This window comes from Rhinoraja longicauda, chromosome 21 (assembly GCF_053455715.1).
Source record: "Rhinoraja longicauda isolate Sanriku21f chromosome 21, sRhiLon1.1, whole genome shotgun sequence".
NCBI lineage: Eukaryota > Metazoa > Chordata > Chondrichthyes > Rajiformes > Arhynchobatidae > Rhinoraja > Rhinoraja longicauda.
In genome coordinates this window covers 21858123-21874005 of record NC_135973.1, presented here as the reverse complement: position 1 = coordinate 21874005, position 15883 = coordinate 21858123, and the positions used below count along the sequence as shown (strand labels likewise).

Sequence of the window (15883 nt, the reverse complement as noted above, 5' to 3'; positions counted from 1 at the left end):
GACGTACAGGTATGTAGGTTAATTGACTGGGTAAATGTAAAAATTGTCCCTAGTGTGTGTAGGATAGTGTTAATGTGCGGGGATCGCTGGGCGGCTCGGACTTGGTGGGCCGAAAAGGCCTGTTTCCGCGCTGTATCTGAAATATGAAAAAAAAACGAAACCGGAGCAACCGGGGAAAAGCCACGCGGTCACTGGGAGAGCATACAGCACAAAGTCTGTAGAGGCAGCTCCTGTAGTCAGGGCCACATCTCTGGTGCAGTAAGGCAGTAACTCTGCCGCTGCCCCACAGGGCCTTACACTTTCTTTGTGGACAGTGAATTCATTGTACCAGCTGGAAGAGAATGCCAGCATTCCTAGAGTCACTGACTTTAAAACGGATTGTTACACCTGTTTTTAGTCATACCTCTACTGTGCAGGGCAGTATTTAAGTGCAGCAAGGGAAAATATATGTTTTAATTATTACTTAGCGTTTTTGCCTTTGACAACAGATGAGGTACGTTTGAACACCAAGTTCCACCCCTTGCTGTGAGGGTGAATGAGTATTTAACAATGCAGCACTACGGAGATTCTGCACTGCTGAAAATAGCCACAAAACAGGGCCTTCATATGACAGCTCTGCACTTCCAAATCAACACTTCCAATTAAGGATAAGTGCTACCCAGACAATTGTCACCAGATCATTTACCTCGATGATCCTGTATCATGTAGCAGCCATTTTGAAGTACATACATACATAGATACATAGACAATAGGTGCAGGAGTAGGCCATTTGGCCCTTCGAGCCAGCACCGCCATTCAATGTGATCATGGCTGATCATCCACAATCAGTACCCCGTTCCTGCCTTCTCCCCATATCCCTTGATTCCGCTAGCCCTAAGAGCTCTATCTAATTCTCTTTTGAATGCATCCAGTGAATCGGCCTCCACTGCCTTCTGAGGCAGAGAATTCCACAAATTCACAACTCTCTGTGTGAAAACGTTTTTCCACGTCTCAGTTCTAAATGGCCTACCCCTTATTCTTCAACAGCGGCCCCTGGTTCTGGACTCCCCCAACATCGGGAACATGTTTCCTGCATCTGGCATGTCCAATCCCTTAATAATTGTACATGTTTCTATAAGATCCCCTCTCACCCTTCTAAATTCCAGTGAAAATAAGCCCAGTCGCTCCAGTCTTTCATCATATGACAGTCCCGCCATCCCGGAAATTAACCTCGTAAACCTATGTGGCACTCCCTCAATAGCAAGAACGTCCTTCCTCAAATTCGGGAGTGTGCCTGCGTGCATCAGGCAGGGAATGGGGAGTTGGGGCTGACTGTGATGTGTATATAAATGACCTGAACACCAATGTGATAACAAGGAACTGCAGATGCTGGTTCCCCAAAGAAAGGCACAAAATGCTGGAGTAACGCAGCGGGTCAGGCAGCTGTGGAGAAGGAAGTTGTTAAGCTGGAAAGAGTGTGGAGAAGGAAGTTGTTAAGCTGGAAAGAGTGCAGAGAAGATTCGCAAGGATGCTGATTTACGAGGATGTTGCCAGGACTCGAGGGCCTGAGCTATAGGGAGAGGCTGAGCAGGCTAGGACTCTATTCCTTAGAGCGCAGGAGGATGTGGGGGTGATCTTATAGAGGTGTATAAAACCATGAGGAATAGATTGGGTAAATACAGTCTTTTGCCTAGAGTAGGGGAATCGAGGACCAGAGGACATTGGTTTACGGTAAGGGGGAAAGATTTAATGGGAACCTGAGAGGTAACTTTTTTTTTACACAGATGGTGGGGGTGTATGGAACGAGCTGCCGGAGGAGGTAGTTGAGGCAGGTACGATTAAACATTTAAGAAACATTTGGAACGGCACATGGATAGAATAGGTTTATAGGGATATGGGCCAAGTGCCGGCTGGGGGCGAGTGTAGAAGGGGCATGTTGGTCAGTGTGGGCAAGTTGGGCTGAAGGGGCTCTTAAGGATAGCGGAGTCCGGGGGTATGGGGAGAAGGCAGGAACGGGGTGGTGATTGAGAATGATCAGCCATGATCACATTGAATGGCGGTGCTGGCTCGAAGGGCCGAATGGCCTCCTCCTGCACCTATTGTCTATTGTCTGTTTCAACGCAGTATGACAATGACTCTATTTCCAGTTCTGGCAGTATTGTGCCTTGGTTTTGCCTGCAAATTGCCAAATTTTAAAACAAATGTATGAATCCAGCTTTCACAAAGTATTATGTAGCGTGAATGGATGGGAGGAAAAAAAAAGAGAGAGCAACCTATTGTACATACAAAGTGCAAAGAGTATCAATAAAGAGCAGAGGCCACATTGTGATTTCTCCCTGATAGCTTGCAACTATTCACACGTAGAGGACAGCTAAAGACAGGGACGTGCATTCCAAGCTTGGCACATCACAGAGTTGACAGCTCGACTCCCAAGCAAGGCCAAGGAATCTGAGCCGGTCGGTCGTCAAAGTGAGCTCGCTTCAGCTGGCCGAGCTTTTGTCAGCACTCAGCTGGAGTGCACAAGATGAAGGAGAGTTATAGATGTAAGTCCTCACAACAGGGGAGCACCAGGGAGAGGCGAGAGAAAGGATGGCGCTCAATCGCTCTGCCGAGTCGGAGAGCGAGGAGGGGGCCGCCGAGAGTGCAGAGGGGCCCAGTGTGGGGGCCCACCAAGATCGTACAGAGATCCGGTATGGGGGGCCGCCGAGAGAACAGAGGGGCCCAGTGTGGGGGCCCACCGAGAACGTAGAAAGATCCGGCATGGGGGGCCGCCAAGAACATAGAGGGACTCGGGTGGGGGGGAAGGAAGAGGGACCATCGGGACTACATTGAATACTTTTCTAACTTTGTCGGCGTCCTACACGTTGCGACTCTTTGCAAACTGGTGCATTGCATGCAAAGCAAAGAATTTCACTGCACCATGTACACGGGACAATAAAGTATCAATCGATAAACTGAAGGTGGAACATCACTACTGGGGCAAGGGTTTACAACTCATGTTCCTCACAGGATATTGGAAAAATGTGAAGCAAACTCTTGCTCCCACCCTCAAGATTCAAGAGCCAATTAACCTACAGACCTGTAGAAACAAGGAACTGTAGATGCTGGTTTATGGCAACAGCTGGACACAAGGTCCTGCAGAAACTCAGCAGGTTGGGCAGCATCACTGGAGAAAGGTAGTAGCTGATGTTTTGGGTCGGAACCCATCTTCAGACATATAAAAAACATAGAAAATAGGTGCAGCACTAGGCCGTTCGATCCTTCGAGCCAGCACCGCCATTCAATATGATCATGGCTGATCATCCAAAATCTAAATCTAACTCTCTCTGGATCCAGTGGATCCAGTTAGATCGGTGGTATTTATTCACAAAATGCTGGAGTAACCCAGCAGGTCAGGCAGCATCTCGGGAGAGAAGGAATGGGTGACGTTTCGGGACCCGAAACGTCACCCATTCCTTCTCTCCCGAGATGCTGCCTGACCTGCTGAGTTACTCCAACATTTTGTGAATAAATACCTTCGATTTGTACCAGCATCTGCAGTTATTTTCTTATACAGTTAGATCGGTGGATTATCATCCAATTAGTTTATTATTGTCACGCATATCAAGGTACAGTGAAAAGTTTGCGTGCTACCCAGTCAATAGTATGGATGATAAATGATATTGCGGTTATTAATTTATTGATTTTTTGTTTATGATCTATTATCCATGCGTATTATGTTTAGAGTCTGTAATGCTGCTGCAAGTACGAATTTTATCGTTCCATTGTCGGTACATATGACAATGAAATACTCTTGAATCTTGAAGTCCCAAATACTTTATTAACCAACACTAAACAATGGAATTCTTGCCCGTGACAATATAAATGATATAGATTAAGTTGTGGCATGTTTTTTTACTTACTTATTAATCTGAGCCAGGAACATCCCTTTCAATGCATAGAATTCTGCCGTCATCTCCTTCGTGAAATACTTCAGGTTTGTCGATTCAATCACTTCCAAACCCTGCGAGGAACACAATTGAAGACTGAGTGAATGATATTTCGTTTTGAATTTTGGAGATACAGCACAGAAACGGGCCCTTTGGCCCACCGAGTCCATGCCGACCAGCAATCACCCGTACGCAGGATTGACTAGGGACACGCGAGGGATAATTTACAGCACCCAATCGACCGACAAACCTGCATGTCTTTGGGATGTGGGAGGAAACGTTGGGAGCACCCGGAGAAAACCCACCCACACGGTCACAGGGAGAAGGTAACCGTACAGACAGCAACCGTAGTCATAGTTGAACCCTGGCGCTGTAAGGCGGCAACTCTACCGCTGTGCCACTATGATCAAGTGAAGACTTCAATCCTCTCCAACTACTTGAAGTACATTTTCACCCACTTCACCCAAGGATGTGGCATGTCCTGATGGATTGATGCAATGATTGGATTAACATATGATGGGCGTTCGACGGCACTGGGCCTGTACTCGCTGGAGTTTAGAAGCATGAAGGGGAACCTCATTAAAACTTACCGAATAGTGAAAGGCCTGGATATGGAGAGGATGTTTCCACTAGTGGGAGAGTCTACGACCAGAGGGCACAGCCTCAGAACAAAAGGACATACCTTTAGAAAGGAGATGAGAAGGAATTTCCTTCGTCAGAGGGTGGAATTCATTGCCACAGACCGCGGTGGAGGCCGAGTCAATGGACATTTTCAAGGAGGAGATTGACAGATTCTTGGTTAGTGCGGGTGTCAGGGGTTATGGGGAGAAGGCTGCAGAACGGGGTTGAGAGGGAAATTATAGATCAGCCATGAGTGAATGGCGGAGTAGATGATGGGCCGAATGGCCTAATTCTGCTCCAGGAACGTATGAATGTTTCCTGGGACGTTAAACATGACTTCACGGGTCAACTCCCAACTGGAGAACAATGGCAATGGCAGCGAGACGAAGGAGCCAATGATCAGAACGCTCTGGCCGCCCAATGCCCACCTGCATGCACTCGTTCTTGCCCATCACTCCAGCCTGCTGGAGGTAGCACTTGACTTGCTGCCGGATCTTCTGGAAGCAGTCGACGATGGGCACGGTGGGGATGGTGTGGATGCGGCTGAGGATGTCCAGGGCCACGTTGACCAGGCCCTGCTTGCGGGCGATCTTGCCGTACTGGATGATGGCGGAGGCCGAGGCGTGTACCCCCAGCATGGCATTGTTGGAGTTGGGGTCGTGCTGAGAGCTGTTCTCGTAGGCTGCCACGATCGCTTGGGAGAGGGAGAGAGAGAGAGAATTCAAACCGTCCATTACTTCCAAATTTGAGGTTGCGTGCTTTGAAGTCCATTTTGAAACAAGCTTGTTACAATAGGGTCTCGACCCGAAACGTCACCCATTCCTTCTCTCCAGAGATGCTGCCTGTCCCGCTGAGTTACTCCAGCTTTTTGCGTCTATCTCCTGTTACTGCAGGGATTGGGAGTAGTTGATGCGCATTTAGAACTTACATTTGATTGAATTGTTCGTTTTAGTTCAGTTTAGAGATACAGCGTGGGAACAGGCCCTTCGGCCCACTGAGTCCACGCCTACCATCAATCACCTGTTCACACTAGCTCTATGCTATCTCACTTTCTTATCCATTCATCGAGCCATAGTCGTACAGCGTGGAAACGGGCCCTTCGGCCCACCGAGTCCACATTGACCAGCGATCACACGTTCACACTAGTTCTATGTTATCCCAGTTTTGCATCCCACACACTAGGGACAATTTAAAGAAGCCAATTACCTACGGAGCTATAGAAACAAGGAACTGCAGATGCTGGTTCATACCACAAATTGCTCCACAAAGTGCTGGAGTAACTAAGTGGGTCAGGAAGCATCTCTGGACAAAAAGGATGGGTAATGTTTCGGGTCGGGACCCTTCTTCAGACTGAAAGTAGGCGATGGGAGGTGGGGGTGGGGGGAAGAGCTGGAGGTGATAAAAGACCCGGACCAATCAGGGCCAGCCACATGTGACCTTGAGCAAGGTGCTGGCCTGGTCAGCCCACTGTTGGCCAGGGAAGGTGTGATCTCGAGGAAAACAGACCCGCATGTCTTTGGAACGCGTGAGGAAATCGGACCAATATGATACTCAGTTCTACTGATCAGAATCTATCGTAGAACGATGACTTTTAGCCCATCCAACCAGTTCTAATGCTTCCTTAGATCACAGCCAATCTTCATCTTCCCACTTTGGATTCATAATCATAGTCATATAGCATGGAAATAGTCCCTTCGGCCCAACTTGCTCATGCCAACCAAGATGCCCCATCTATGCTAGTCCCACCTGTCCCCATGTTTGGCCCATATCCCTCTAAATCTTTCCTATCCATGGACCTGTCCAAATGTCTTTTAAATGCAGTTATGGTACCTGCCTCAACTAACTCCTCTTGCAGCTCGTTCCATAATCCTTAATACTTTGCCTGAAATAGGTCAAGGGACATCCGTGGACAGTGCCTCTTTCTCATCCTCCCCTTGCATTTGTCCCTCTCTTCTCCCATGTTCTTTTCCTTGTACAGAGTTACAATAACCTCCTTACAGAAAAGAATCTTTATCGTTTAATTTAGTTTAGTCTGGTTGAGAGATGCAGCCTTCGGCCCACCGAGTCCAAGCTAATCTATGTAATCCCACTTTCTCATCCATTCCCTACACACTAGGGGTAATTTACAGAGGGCCAATTAACCTGCAAACCTGTACGTCTTTAGGATGTGTGGGGGGAAACCAGAACACCCGGAGAAAACCCATGCGGTTACAGGGAGAACGTGCAAACTCCGTACAGACAGCACCCAAGGTCAGAGTCGAAGCTGGGTCTCCGGCACTGGGAGACAGTGGCTCTATCAGCTGCCATTCAGTTTTCTTTGATAGTCTAACTCTGCTTCTAATATTTTATTTATTCATAGACACTATCTCTCCACAGTGAGGCGGCACGGTGGCGCAGCAGTCGAGTTGCTGCCTCACAGCGCCAGAGACCAGGGTTCAATCCATTGAGGGCGTGCAGCGTAGGTTTACTAGGTTAATTCCCGGGATGGCGGGACTTTCATATGTTGAAAGACTGGAGCGACTAGGGTTGTATACACTGGAATTTAGAAGGATGAGAGGAGATCTTATCGAAAGTATAAGATTATTAAGGGGTTGGACACGTTAGAGGCAGGAAACATGTTCCCAATGTTGGGGGAGTCCAGAACAAGGGGCCACAGTTTAAGAATAAGGGGTAGGCCATTTAGAACTGAGATGAGGAAAACCTTTTTCAGTCAGAGAGTTGTGAATCTGTGGAATTCTCTGCCTCAGAAGGCAGTGGAGGCCAATTCTCTGAATGCATTCAAGAGAGAGCTAGATAGAGCTCTTAAGGATAGCGGAGTCAGGGGGTATGGGGAGAAGGCAGGAACGGGGTACTGATTGAGAATGATCAGCCATGATCACATTGAATGGCGGTGCTGGCTCAAAGGGCCGAATGGCCTCCTCCTGCACCTATTGTCTATTGTCTATTGTCCTGACTACAGGTGCTGTCTGTACGGAGATAGTACATTCTCCCTGTGATCGCATGGGTTTTCTCCTGGGGCTCTGGTTTCCTCCCACACTCCCAGGACGTACATGTTTATAGGTTAATTGGCTTTGGTAAAGATTGTAAATTGTCGGACCCGGTAGGTTGAAGGGCCTGTTTCCGCACACTGTATCTCTCAACTAAACGAAACTAAACTAAACACAAGGAACTGTAGATACAGGTGAAAAATAAAGACACAAAGTGCTGGAGTAACTCAGCGGGCCAGGCAGCATCTCCGAGAACATTCTTCAGAGACGCTGCCTGGCCTGCTGAGTTACTTACTCCAGCACTATGTGGCCGTATAAAGAGTTAAACACCCCGTTTAAAAGCTCCTTTGGCAGACTCACTAATTACCGAACAGTTTGATCTTCTAACATATGAGCAAGGAGGAATGTTTTCACACATGGAATCATTTTAAACAGGAGCCAAGTTTTTCTTTGAAGCTGGAGCAAGTTCTGATGGTTTGCGCAAACATTTCAACGATACACAAGTTCAAACCCAAAGTCGCTTTGATTTTTACGAACTCATTCGTTCCCTACCTGGTTTCAGTTTTGTATCTGCTGTGTTCCGTCCCACTGCAATGAATGGAAATGCGAAAAGTAGCAAGTTTCCTGGAGTGTGCCGTGGTCAAACTCTATTCAGTTATAGCTTCTAATCTTACTGCTTTTCTAAAACAAAATCCTTTTCTATTTTTACTACGTTAAGGAACCGGTAACTTCTCTCTAAAAGCCCATCTTGCAAGGTACATGTGAACACGAGAACAGGAAGATGCCATCCATTCAACCCCTCAGGAATGGTCTACATTTCCATTTGATGGAGTATTGATCTGCATCGTATTTTCATCCACTGCCTTGCCCACCGTTGACCCATTCAATCCCATTATTGAGTAGAAAAAAGGAAGGTGCAAATGCTGGTTTGCCAAGGAAAGTCAGGCAGCACCCCTGCAGAACATGGATAGGTGATGTTTCGGGTTAAGACCCATCCTCAGACTCAGCAGGTCAGGCAGCATTTCTGGAGAACATGGATAGATGATGTTTCGGGTTAGGACCCAACAATCAGTCTGAAGAAGGGTCCTAACCCGAAACATGTTCTCCAGGGATGTTGCCTGACTTGCTGCAGCATTACTCCAGCATTTTGTGTCAATTTTTTGACATTTTCAATTGACGTACATCTTCAACATTTCTCTCGGACAGAGTATCATGGATTCCCATCACCTCGTGTGAAGGAGGAAGTCCGTGGATCAAGTTACAATGGAACATTTGACCCATTCCTACACCTTCTCCCACACCTCTCTGCTTCTTCTTCCTGACCTGTCGCTTAACCCTCAAAATGGCCGCCCTGCTCCCAAACAGCACCCCCACTGGTTTAGGTTTAGCTTTATTATTGTCAGGTGTACCGAGGTACACGCTACAACAATAAGCTGTTAAACTGGAACGGGTGCATAGAAGATTTATGATGATGTTGCCAAGACTCGAGGGCCGGAGCTCTAGGGAGAGGTTGGGCAGGCGAGGACGTTATTTCCCGGAGCACATGAGGCTGAGGCGTAATCTTATCGAGGCGTACAAAATCATGAGGGGAATGGATAGGGGGAATGCACAGTCCTATACTCAGGGAAGGGGCATTGAGAACCAGAGGACATAGGAAGAGTAAGGCCAGAGTTGATGTCGGAATTAAGAACTGACATTTTTTCACAAATTGAAGCACAGAAACAGTCCCTTCGGCCCAACTCCTCCATGCCAACCAAGATGCTAGTTCCATTTGCATTCAACATATCAACTCCCCGCATGCTTTGATTCACTTCAATAAGATCACTACTCAGCCTCCTGCACTCCAAGGAATGTAGTCCTAGCTTGCCCAATTTCTCCCTGTAGCCCAGGCCCTTGAGTCCTGGCAATATCCTTGCAAATTTAGTTTTCAGCTTCTGTTTAATCTATCGGAGGGAGATGGAGTCTTTAGACTTTAGAGATGCAGCGTGGAAACAGGCCCTTCAGCCCACTAAGTCCGTGCCGACCAGCGATCACCCGTTCACTAGCACTATTCTACACACTAGGGACAATTTATCATTTTTACCAAAGCCAATTAACCTACAAACATGCATGTTTTTGGAGTGTGGGAGGAAACCGGAGAACGCATGCACGCGGTCACGAAGAGAAGGTGCAAACTCCATTCAGGCAGCACCCACAGTCGGGATGGAACCCGGGTCTCTGGAGCTCTGCGGCAGCAATTCTACTGGTGCAACACTGTGCCTCCCCCAAGTCTTCTTTGTTCTGCACTCAAGTTTAAAAATAGGGAGTGAGCTGACCCAAATGACAAAACAGCAGTCAGCTATGCCTGACTTTCTCCGAGGCTTGCATTTGTACAATGCTTTCTATGACCTCCTGACATTCCCAAGTGCTCTGTGCCGGCAGAATGCTTCGAAAGGGTGGTCTCCATTGTGTTTGATGAAGTGCACAAAATGAATGCTGCTGCAGCTATTTGTTTTGCTGGGGGCATAATTATTCTGGCAAGCCGCACCGTACTTTGTATATTGATTTATGCGTGAGGGATTTTTGACCCATTTCTACCTTGAATAACCTCTGCTCTCAATCCCAACTGTAAAGGACTTGGGCAGCTTCTGGATTGGAAAAGAGGAAGGTCTAGGTTTAAAATAGGTTCCTTGATGGCACGTGGTAAGGGGATAGTCCAATTATTGGGCCAAGCAGATGGTGGATAGTCTGATTCACCTAGTTTGGTTATGTTAAGTTTAGTTTAGTTAAGACAGTGTGGAAACGTGCCCTTCGGCCCACCGAGTCTGTGGCGATCAGCAATCACCCATATATTAATTCTATCCTACACACTAGGGACAATTTATAGAAGCCAATTAACCTACAAACCTGCACGTCTTTAAAATGTGGGAGGAAACCAGAGCACCCGGCGAAAACCCATGTGGCCACAGGGAGAACATGGAAACTCCGCATGGACAGCACCCGTGGTCAGGATCGAGGCCCGTCTCTGGCTCCACAAGGCGGCAACTCTATCTCTACGCAATTATGGACAATGGACCTTCTCTATGGAACTGATGCGCTACAATATGGAGAACTATATTCTGCACTGTATCTTCCCCTTTGTTCTATCTATTGTACTTGAGTTTGGTTTGATTGTATACATGTATGTCATTATCTGATTTGTTTGGATTGCGTGCAAAACAAAGCTATTCACTGTGGAGTCATAGAGTCATACAGCACGGAAACAGGCCCCTCGGCCCACCTTCTCCATGCCGACCAAGATGCCCCAACTACACTGTCCCCTCTTGCCCATATCTCTCTAAACTTTTCCTATTCATGTACCTGTCCAAATGTCAGGTGTTATAGTCACCTTCCTCAACCAGCAGATCGGCAGGGGGCAAGTTGGGCCGAAGGGCCGCTTCCACGCTGCATGACTCTATGCCCTCCTGTGACAGACCCTTCCATATATCCACCACCCTCCGCGTGGAAAAGTTGCCACTCAGGTTCCTATTAAATCTTTCCCTCTCACTTTGAATTCCCTTGGATATTCCAACTGATAAAGAGCTAGATTACTCAGTGTTGACATTCACCTTCCTAGCCAGCCCCATTCTTTGTTGGCAAAAGCACAAAGTGCTGGAGGAGCTCAGCGGGTCAGGCAGCACCTGTGGAGGGATATGGACAGGCAACGTTTCAGTTCGGGACCTTTCTTCAGACTCGTTGATGGGTGGGGTCATCTTTCTGCTCTCTCCTCTCCCCTCCGGGAGGGAATGTTTCCTGGCATAAACAGAGTACGTCGGTTCTATTTTACCCCGTATTTACATACAACGTTTTCCCACAATGCAGACGCCATTCAGACCATCGAGACGGTGCCAGCTCTCAATGCAATGCCATTGCTCCCATTCCTCACCAGGCACCGCCCTGCCCAAGGTCATTGGTGGCCGGCCCTGATTGGTCCTGGTCTTTTATTGCTCTTCACATCTCACCCACCCCACCCCCTACTTCCAGACTGAAGAAGGGTCCCGAACTGAAACGCCACCCATCCTTTTTCTCCAGAGATGCTGCCTGACCCGCTGAGTAACTCCAGGGAACTGGAGTCTATGTCACTTTGTGTCTATCCTGCTTACATCACCCTTTCACCTTCCATATAGTCATACAGCAATGATACAGGCCGTTCGGCCCAACTTATCTATGCCGACCAAGATGCTCCCATTTGTCCATGTTTGGCCCGTATCATTCTAAACCTTCCATGTCCCTGTACCTGTCCAAGTGTCTTCTAAATGCTATTCTAGTACCTGCTTCAACTACCTCCTCCGGCAGCTCATTCCATATATCCACCACCCTCTGTGCGAAAAAGTTGCCCCTCAGGTTCTTATTAAATCTTTCCCCTCTCATCTTAAAATCGTGTTCCCTGGTTTTTGTTTCTCCTACCCCGAGTGAATATCTAGCTCATGCAACCCACCCTCATTTTCCCTCAGGGGGGAAAGAAAATCAAATCAATTAACATTCCACGTTACAGAACAACTGAGAATGTAAAAATAATCTAAAATTCTTCCACTTCCACACAATCCACGCGTTTCCTTCATTGTGGAGCATTACAGACGCCCATATCACCATGAACTCTTGGAGCACCCAAGAATGAACTGAGGTGCCATACGCTAAACGCTGCAGATCCTAAAATTCTGAAGTTTTTTAAAAACTGGCAATACTCAGCAGGTCAGGCAGCAGCAGTGGAGAGAGAAACAGAGTCAATGTTTCTTACTGATCCGAAATGTTATCTCTGCAGCCCCATTGCCAAGTATTGCCAGTCTTCCCTGCTCATGGGATAAATGAGATCCTCACTGCATTAATGGCATTCGACCTGTGAAAATGCAATTTACCAGTTTCAATTTTGATTGAATTGATTGAAAGACACAGCATGGAAATGGGCCCTTCGGCCCACCAAGTCCACGCTGGCAATCGATCACCCATTCACACGATTTCCGCGTTATCCCACTCTATCCCGACATTCTAGAGGCCATTTACAGAGGTGGATTAACCTACAAACCCGCACGTCTTTTGGGACGTGGGAGGAAACCGGAGCATCCGGAGGAAACCCACGGAGTCTGAGGGAGAACGTGCCAAGGAAGTTGCTGCATCAGGCTATTGGGAAGCCATCCAGCACAGCCATTTTGATCCTTCATTCAATGAGGACTGAAGTGACCAACTTCACAAACCTGACCCCCATTTATCTCATCCAGCTTGACAATATCTTTCCTATAACATGGTGCCCAACACTGAACACAATACTCTGAATGGTGCTTCACCAACGTCTTATATAAGCGCAACATGACCTCCCAACTTCTATACTCAGCCTCTATACTGTTCGGGCCTAAAACATTCGGATTTAATATTTACAATGATACCTTCCCCAACCCGTGGAAACAGGTTTTGCTCTCTCTGAATCCTGTCTGCTTTCCCTTCAACATCTCGAAAACCTCAATCAAGTTATGGCTGAAGATCCAAAGTACTGGGAGATACCTTGATAATGATGCTGCCTCCACATGAAGATGCTACTCCAGTGAGACAGGTCGTCGGACACGATGGGCAGGCGGTTCCTCCATGTCTTCACCACAGTCTTCATGTCGTGTAGACTGGTGTTCCTCCCCAGATTAGCCGGCTGCAAACCGGCGTTGATCTGCGCTGCTTCCTGCAGCTCGATAATTTGCTGGGCTGCCTGCAAGATGAGCAAATTCCCATTAACGTTACGAAAGGAGAAGTCACTCTGAGGGCAAGGCAGCCCACAGACAAAGTGCCAGAGTCATTCTGAGGGCAAGGCAGCCCACAGACACAGAGTGCCAGAGTCACTGCGGGCAAGGCAGCCCACAGACATAGAGTGCCAGAGTCACTGCGGCCAAGGCAGTCCACAGACACAGAGTGCCAGAGTCACTTTGAGGGCAAGGCAGCTCACAGACACAGAGTGCCAGAGTCACTCAACGGGCAAGGCAGCCCACAGACACAGAGTGCCAGAGTCACTCAGCGGGTCAGGCAGCCCATAGACACAGAGTGCCAGAGTCACTCAGCGGGTCAGGCAGCATCTCTGGAGAACATGGATTGGTGACGTTTCGGGTCAAACTAAAGAAGGGTCCCGACCCGAAACATCACCTACCCATGTTCTTCAAAGATGCTGCCTGACTCGCTGAGTTACTCCAGCACTTTGTGTCTTTCCTTTGATCAGCAGTCTTGTGGTTACCAAGAGGCAGAATCCACTGGACTCCACATGGGGTTTCTCCAGCTGCTCCGGTTTCCTCCCACATCCCAAAGGAATGCAAGTTTGTAGGTTAATTGGGTCTCTGTAACTTGCCGCTAGTGTGTCGGATAGAACTAGTGTGAACGGAAGATCGCTGGTCAGCGTGAACTCGGTGGGCCTTTGTAAATTGCCTCTAATGTGTCAGGAGTGGATGGGAAAGTGGGATAACATAGGGTTGTCTTATTTTTCCACTGGAGGGTACCGGATAGAGTAACTCAGCGGGTCAGGCAGCATCTCTGGAGAATATGGATAGGTGACCTTATCGGTCGGGACCCTTCTCAGACTCAGTGAGTTATTTCGGCCAGGGAATGGGGACGGTCATTCCAGCTTGTGCACAACCCGACACGTAACTGTTTACGGAGCTTAGCCCTTACGTAAGTTGAGGACTGCCTGGCAAATCACAGAAGCCAATTAGCCCACAAACCTTCTTTGCACGCCTTTTGAGTGTGGGAGGAAACCGGAGCAGTCAGAGGAAGCCCACGCGGTCATCGTGAGAGCGCAGTAACCTCCATACAGACAGCACCCGTCGTCAGGATCGAACCCGGGTCTCTGGCACAGTCAGGCAGCAGCTCCACCTGCTGCGCCACCGTGCCGCCGGGTTGGCAGCAGAGGGCTCTCACCTGAAGCAGCGGCGTGTGCACGTGCGAGACGATGTGCGGGAGTCTCCGCCACTCTCGGATGGCCAGGCTGCTCGCCATCTCCACCAGCCGCTCGATGAAGTTGAGCTGCTGCTCCTCGGGGTGGCAAATGGCCAGGTATCCGCGGTACATGTTCACCTTCCACGCCATCTCCTTCGGGCAACTCGGCTCCACCTAAACGGCACGGAGACAGAACGCTCACAACACCTCTGTACATTCTCATCGTGCCGACACTTAACACCATTGCTGTGCGCTGGGATCCTGCGATCCAAGTCCACAACTCACTGAAAGTGGCAATACAAGCCAGTTAGCGCGGTAAAGACGAAATGTGGGATGCTTGCCTTCGTCGGCTGGAGCATTGAATAGAAGAGTGAGGAAGCCAGGCTGCAACTGTGTAGGACTTTGGTTCGGCCGCGTTTGGACGATTGTGTGTGGTTCTAGTAGCTCGCAATGTAGAAATGATGTAGAGGCTTTGCAGAGGCCGCAGAAGAGGTTTATCAGAAAGCTGCCTGGTTTAGAGGGTATTAGCTGTAGAGTGAATCTGTAGGAAGGAACTGCAGATGCTGGTTTACACTGAAGATAGACACAAAAAGCTGGAGGAACTCAGCGGGACAGGCAGCATCTCTGGAGAGACTGGAAGAACTTTTTCAGTCAGAGGGTGGTGAAGGTGTGGAATTCTCTGCCTCAGAAGGCAGTGGAGGCCAGTTCGTTGGATGCTTTCAAGAGAGAGCTGGATAGAGCTCTTAAGGATAGCGGAGTGAGGGGGTATGGGGAGAAGGCAGGAACGGGGTACTGATTGATAGTGATCAGCCATGATCGCATTGAATGGCGGTGCTGGCTCGAAGGGCTGAATGGCCTACTCCTGCACCTATTGTCTATTGTCTATTGTCTATTGTCTAATAAGTGACATTTCAGGTCGAGACCCTTCTTCAGAGAGCCTGGGGAGAGCGAGGCATAGAGGTATGGAAGGGTTAGGTGTGATTGTCTCCCTCTCTCCTGACTCTCAGTCTGAAGAAGGGTCTCGACTTGAAATGTCACTTATTCCTTCTCTTCAGAGATGTTGCCTGACCCGCTAAGTTACTCCAGCATTTTCTGTCTGTATACGGTGCAAACCAGCATCTGCTGTTCCTTCCTTCACATAACTGAAGTTAAAGGTCTCTGGGAAATGCTGATCAGGCAGCTGGTTCACACCGAAAATCCTTGAGGGAGATTCCACCACAGTCTCTTCTCAAGGAGACTGGCCGGATTTACCAATTCTCCCCAAACAAAGAAACAGAACAAGCTGGGGCTGAAGTGCCATCATATTACAGATTTTAAATGACACCTCGGGAGAGTTTTAAATGGAAGGGAGCAGAGATAGAAACATAGACACATAGAAAGTAGGTACAGGAGTAGGCCATTCAGCCCTTTGAGCCAGCACCACCATTCAATATGATCGAGGCTGAT

General features: G+C 48.3%; 1 protein-coding gene across 1 annotated transcript in view; it reads right to left on the bottom strand.

Moving 5' to 3' along the window:
* trrap (transformation/transcription domain-associated protein) overlaps positions 1-15883 on the bottom strand; it is a 170496-nt gene that overhangs the window by 32969 nt on the left and 121644 nt on the right. Inside the window, exons 57-61 of the mRNA XM_078418086.1 lie at positions 14420-14611; positions 13031-13226; positions 8069-8104; positions 4958-5223; positions 3882-3982 (exon numbers count right to left, since the gene is read on the bottom strand). Of these exons, the coding sequence (XP_078274212.1) occupies positions 3882-3982; positions 4958-5223; positions 8069-8104; positions 13031-13226; positions 14420-14611 (791 nt within the window). The remainder of the gene's footprint in view (positions 1-3881; positions 3983-4957; positions 5224-8068; positions 8105-13030; positions 13227-14419; positions 14612-15883) is intronic.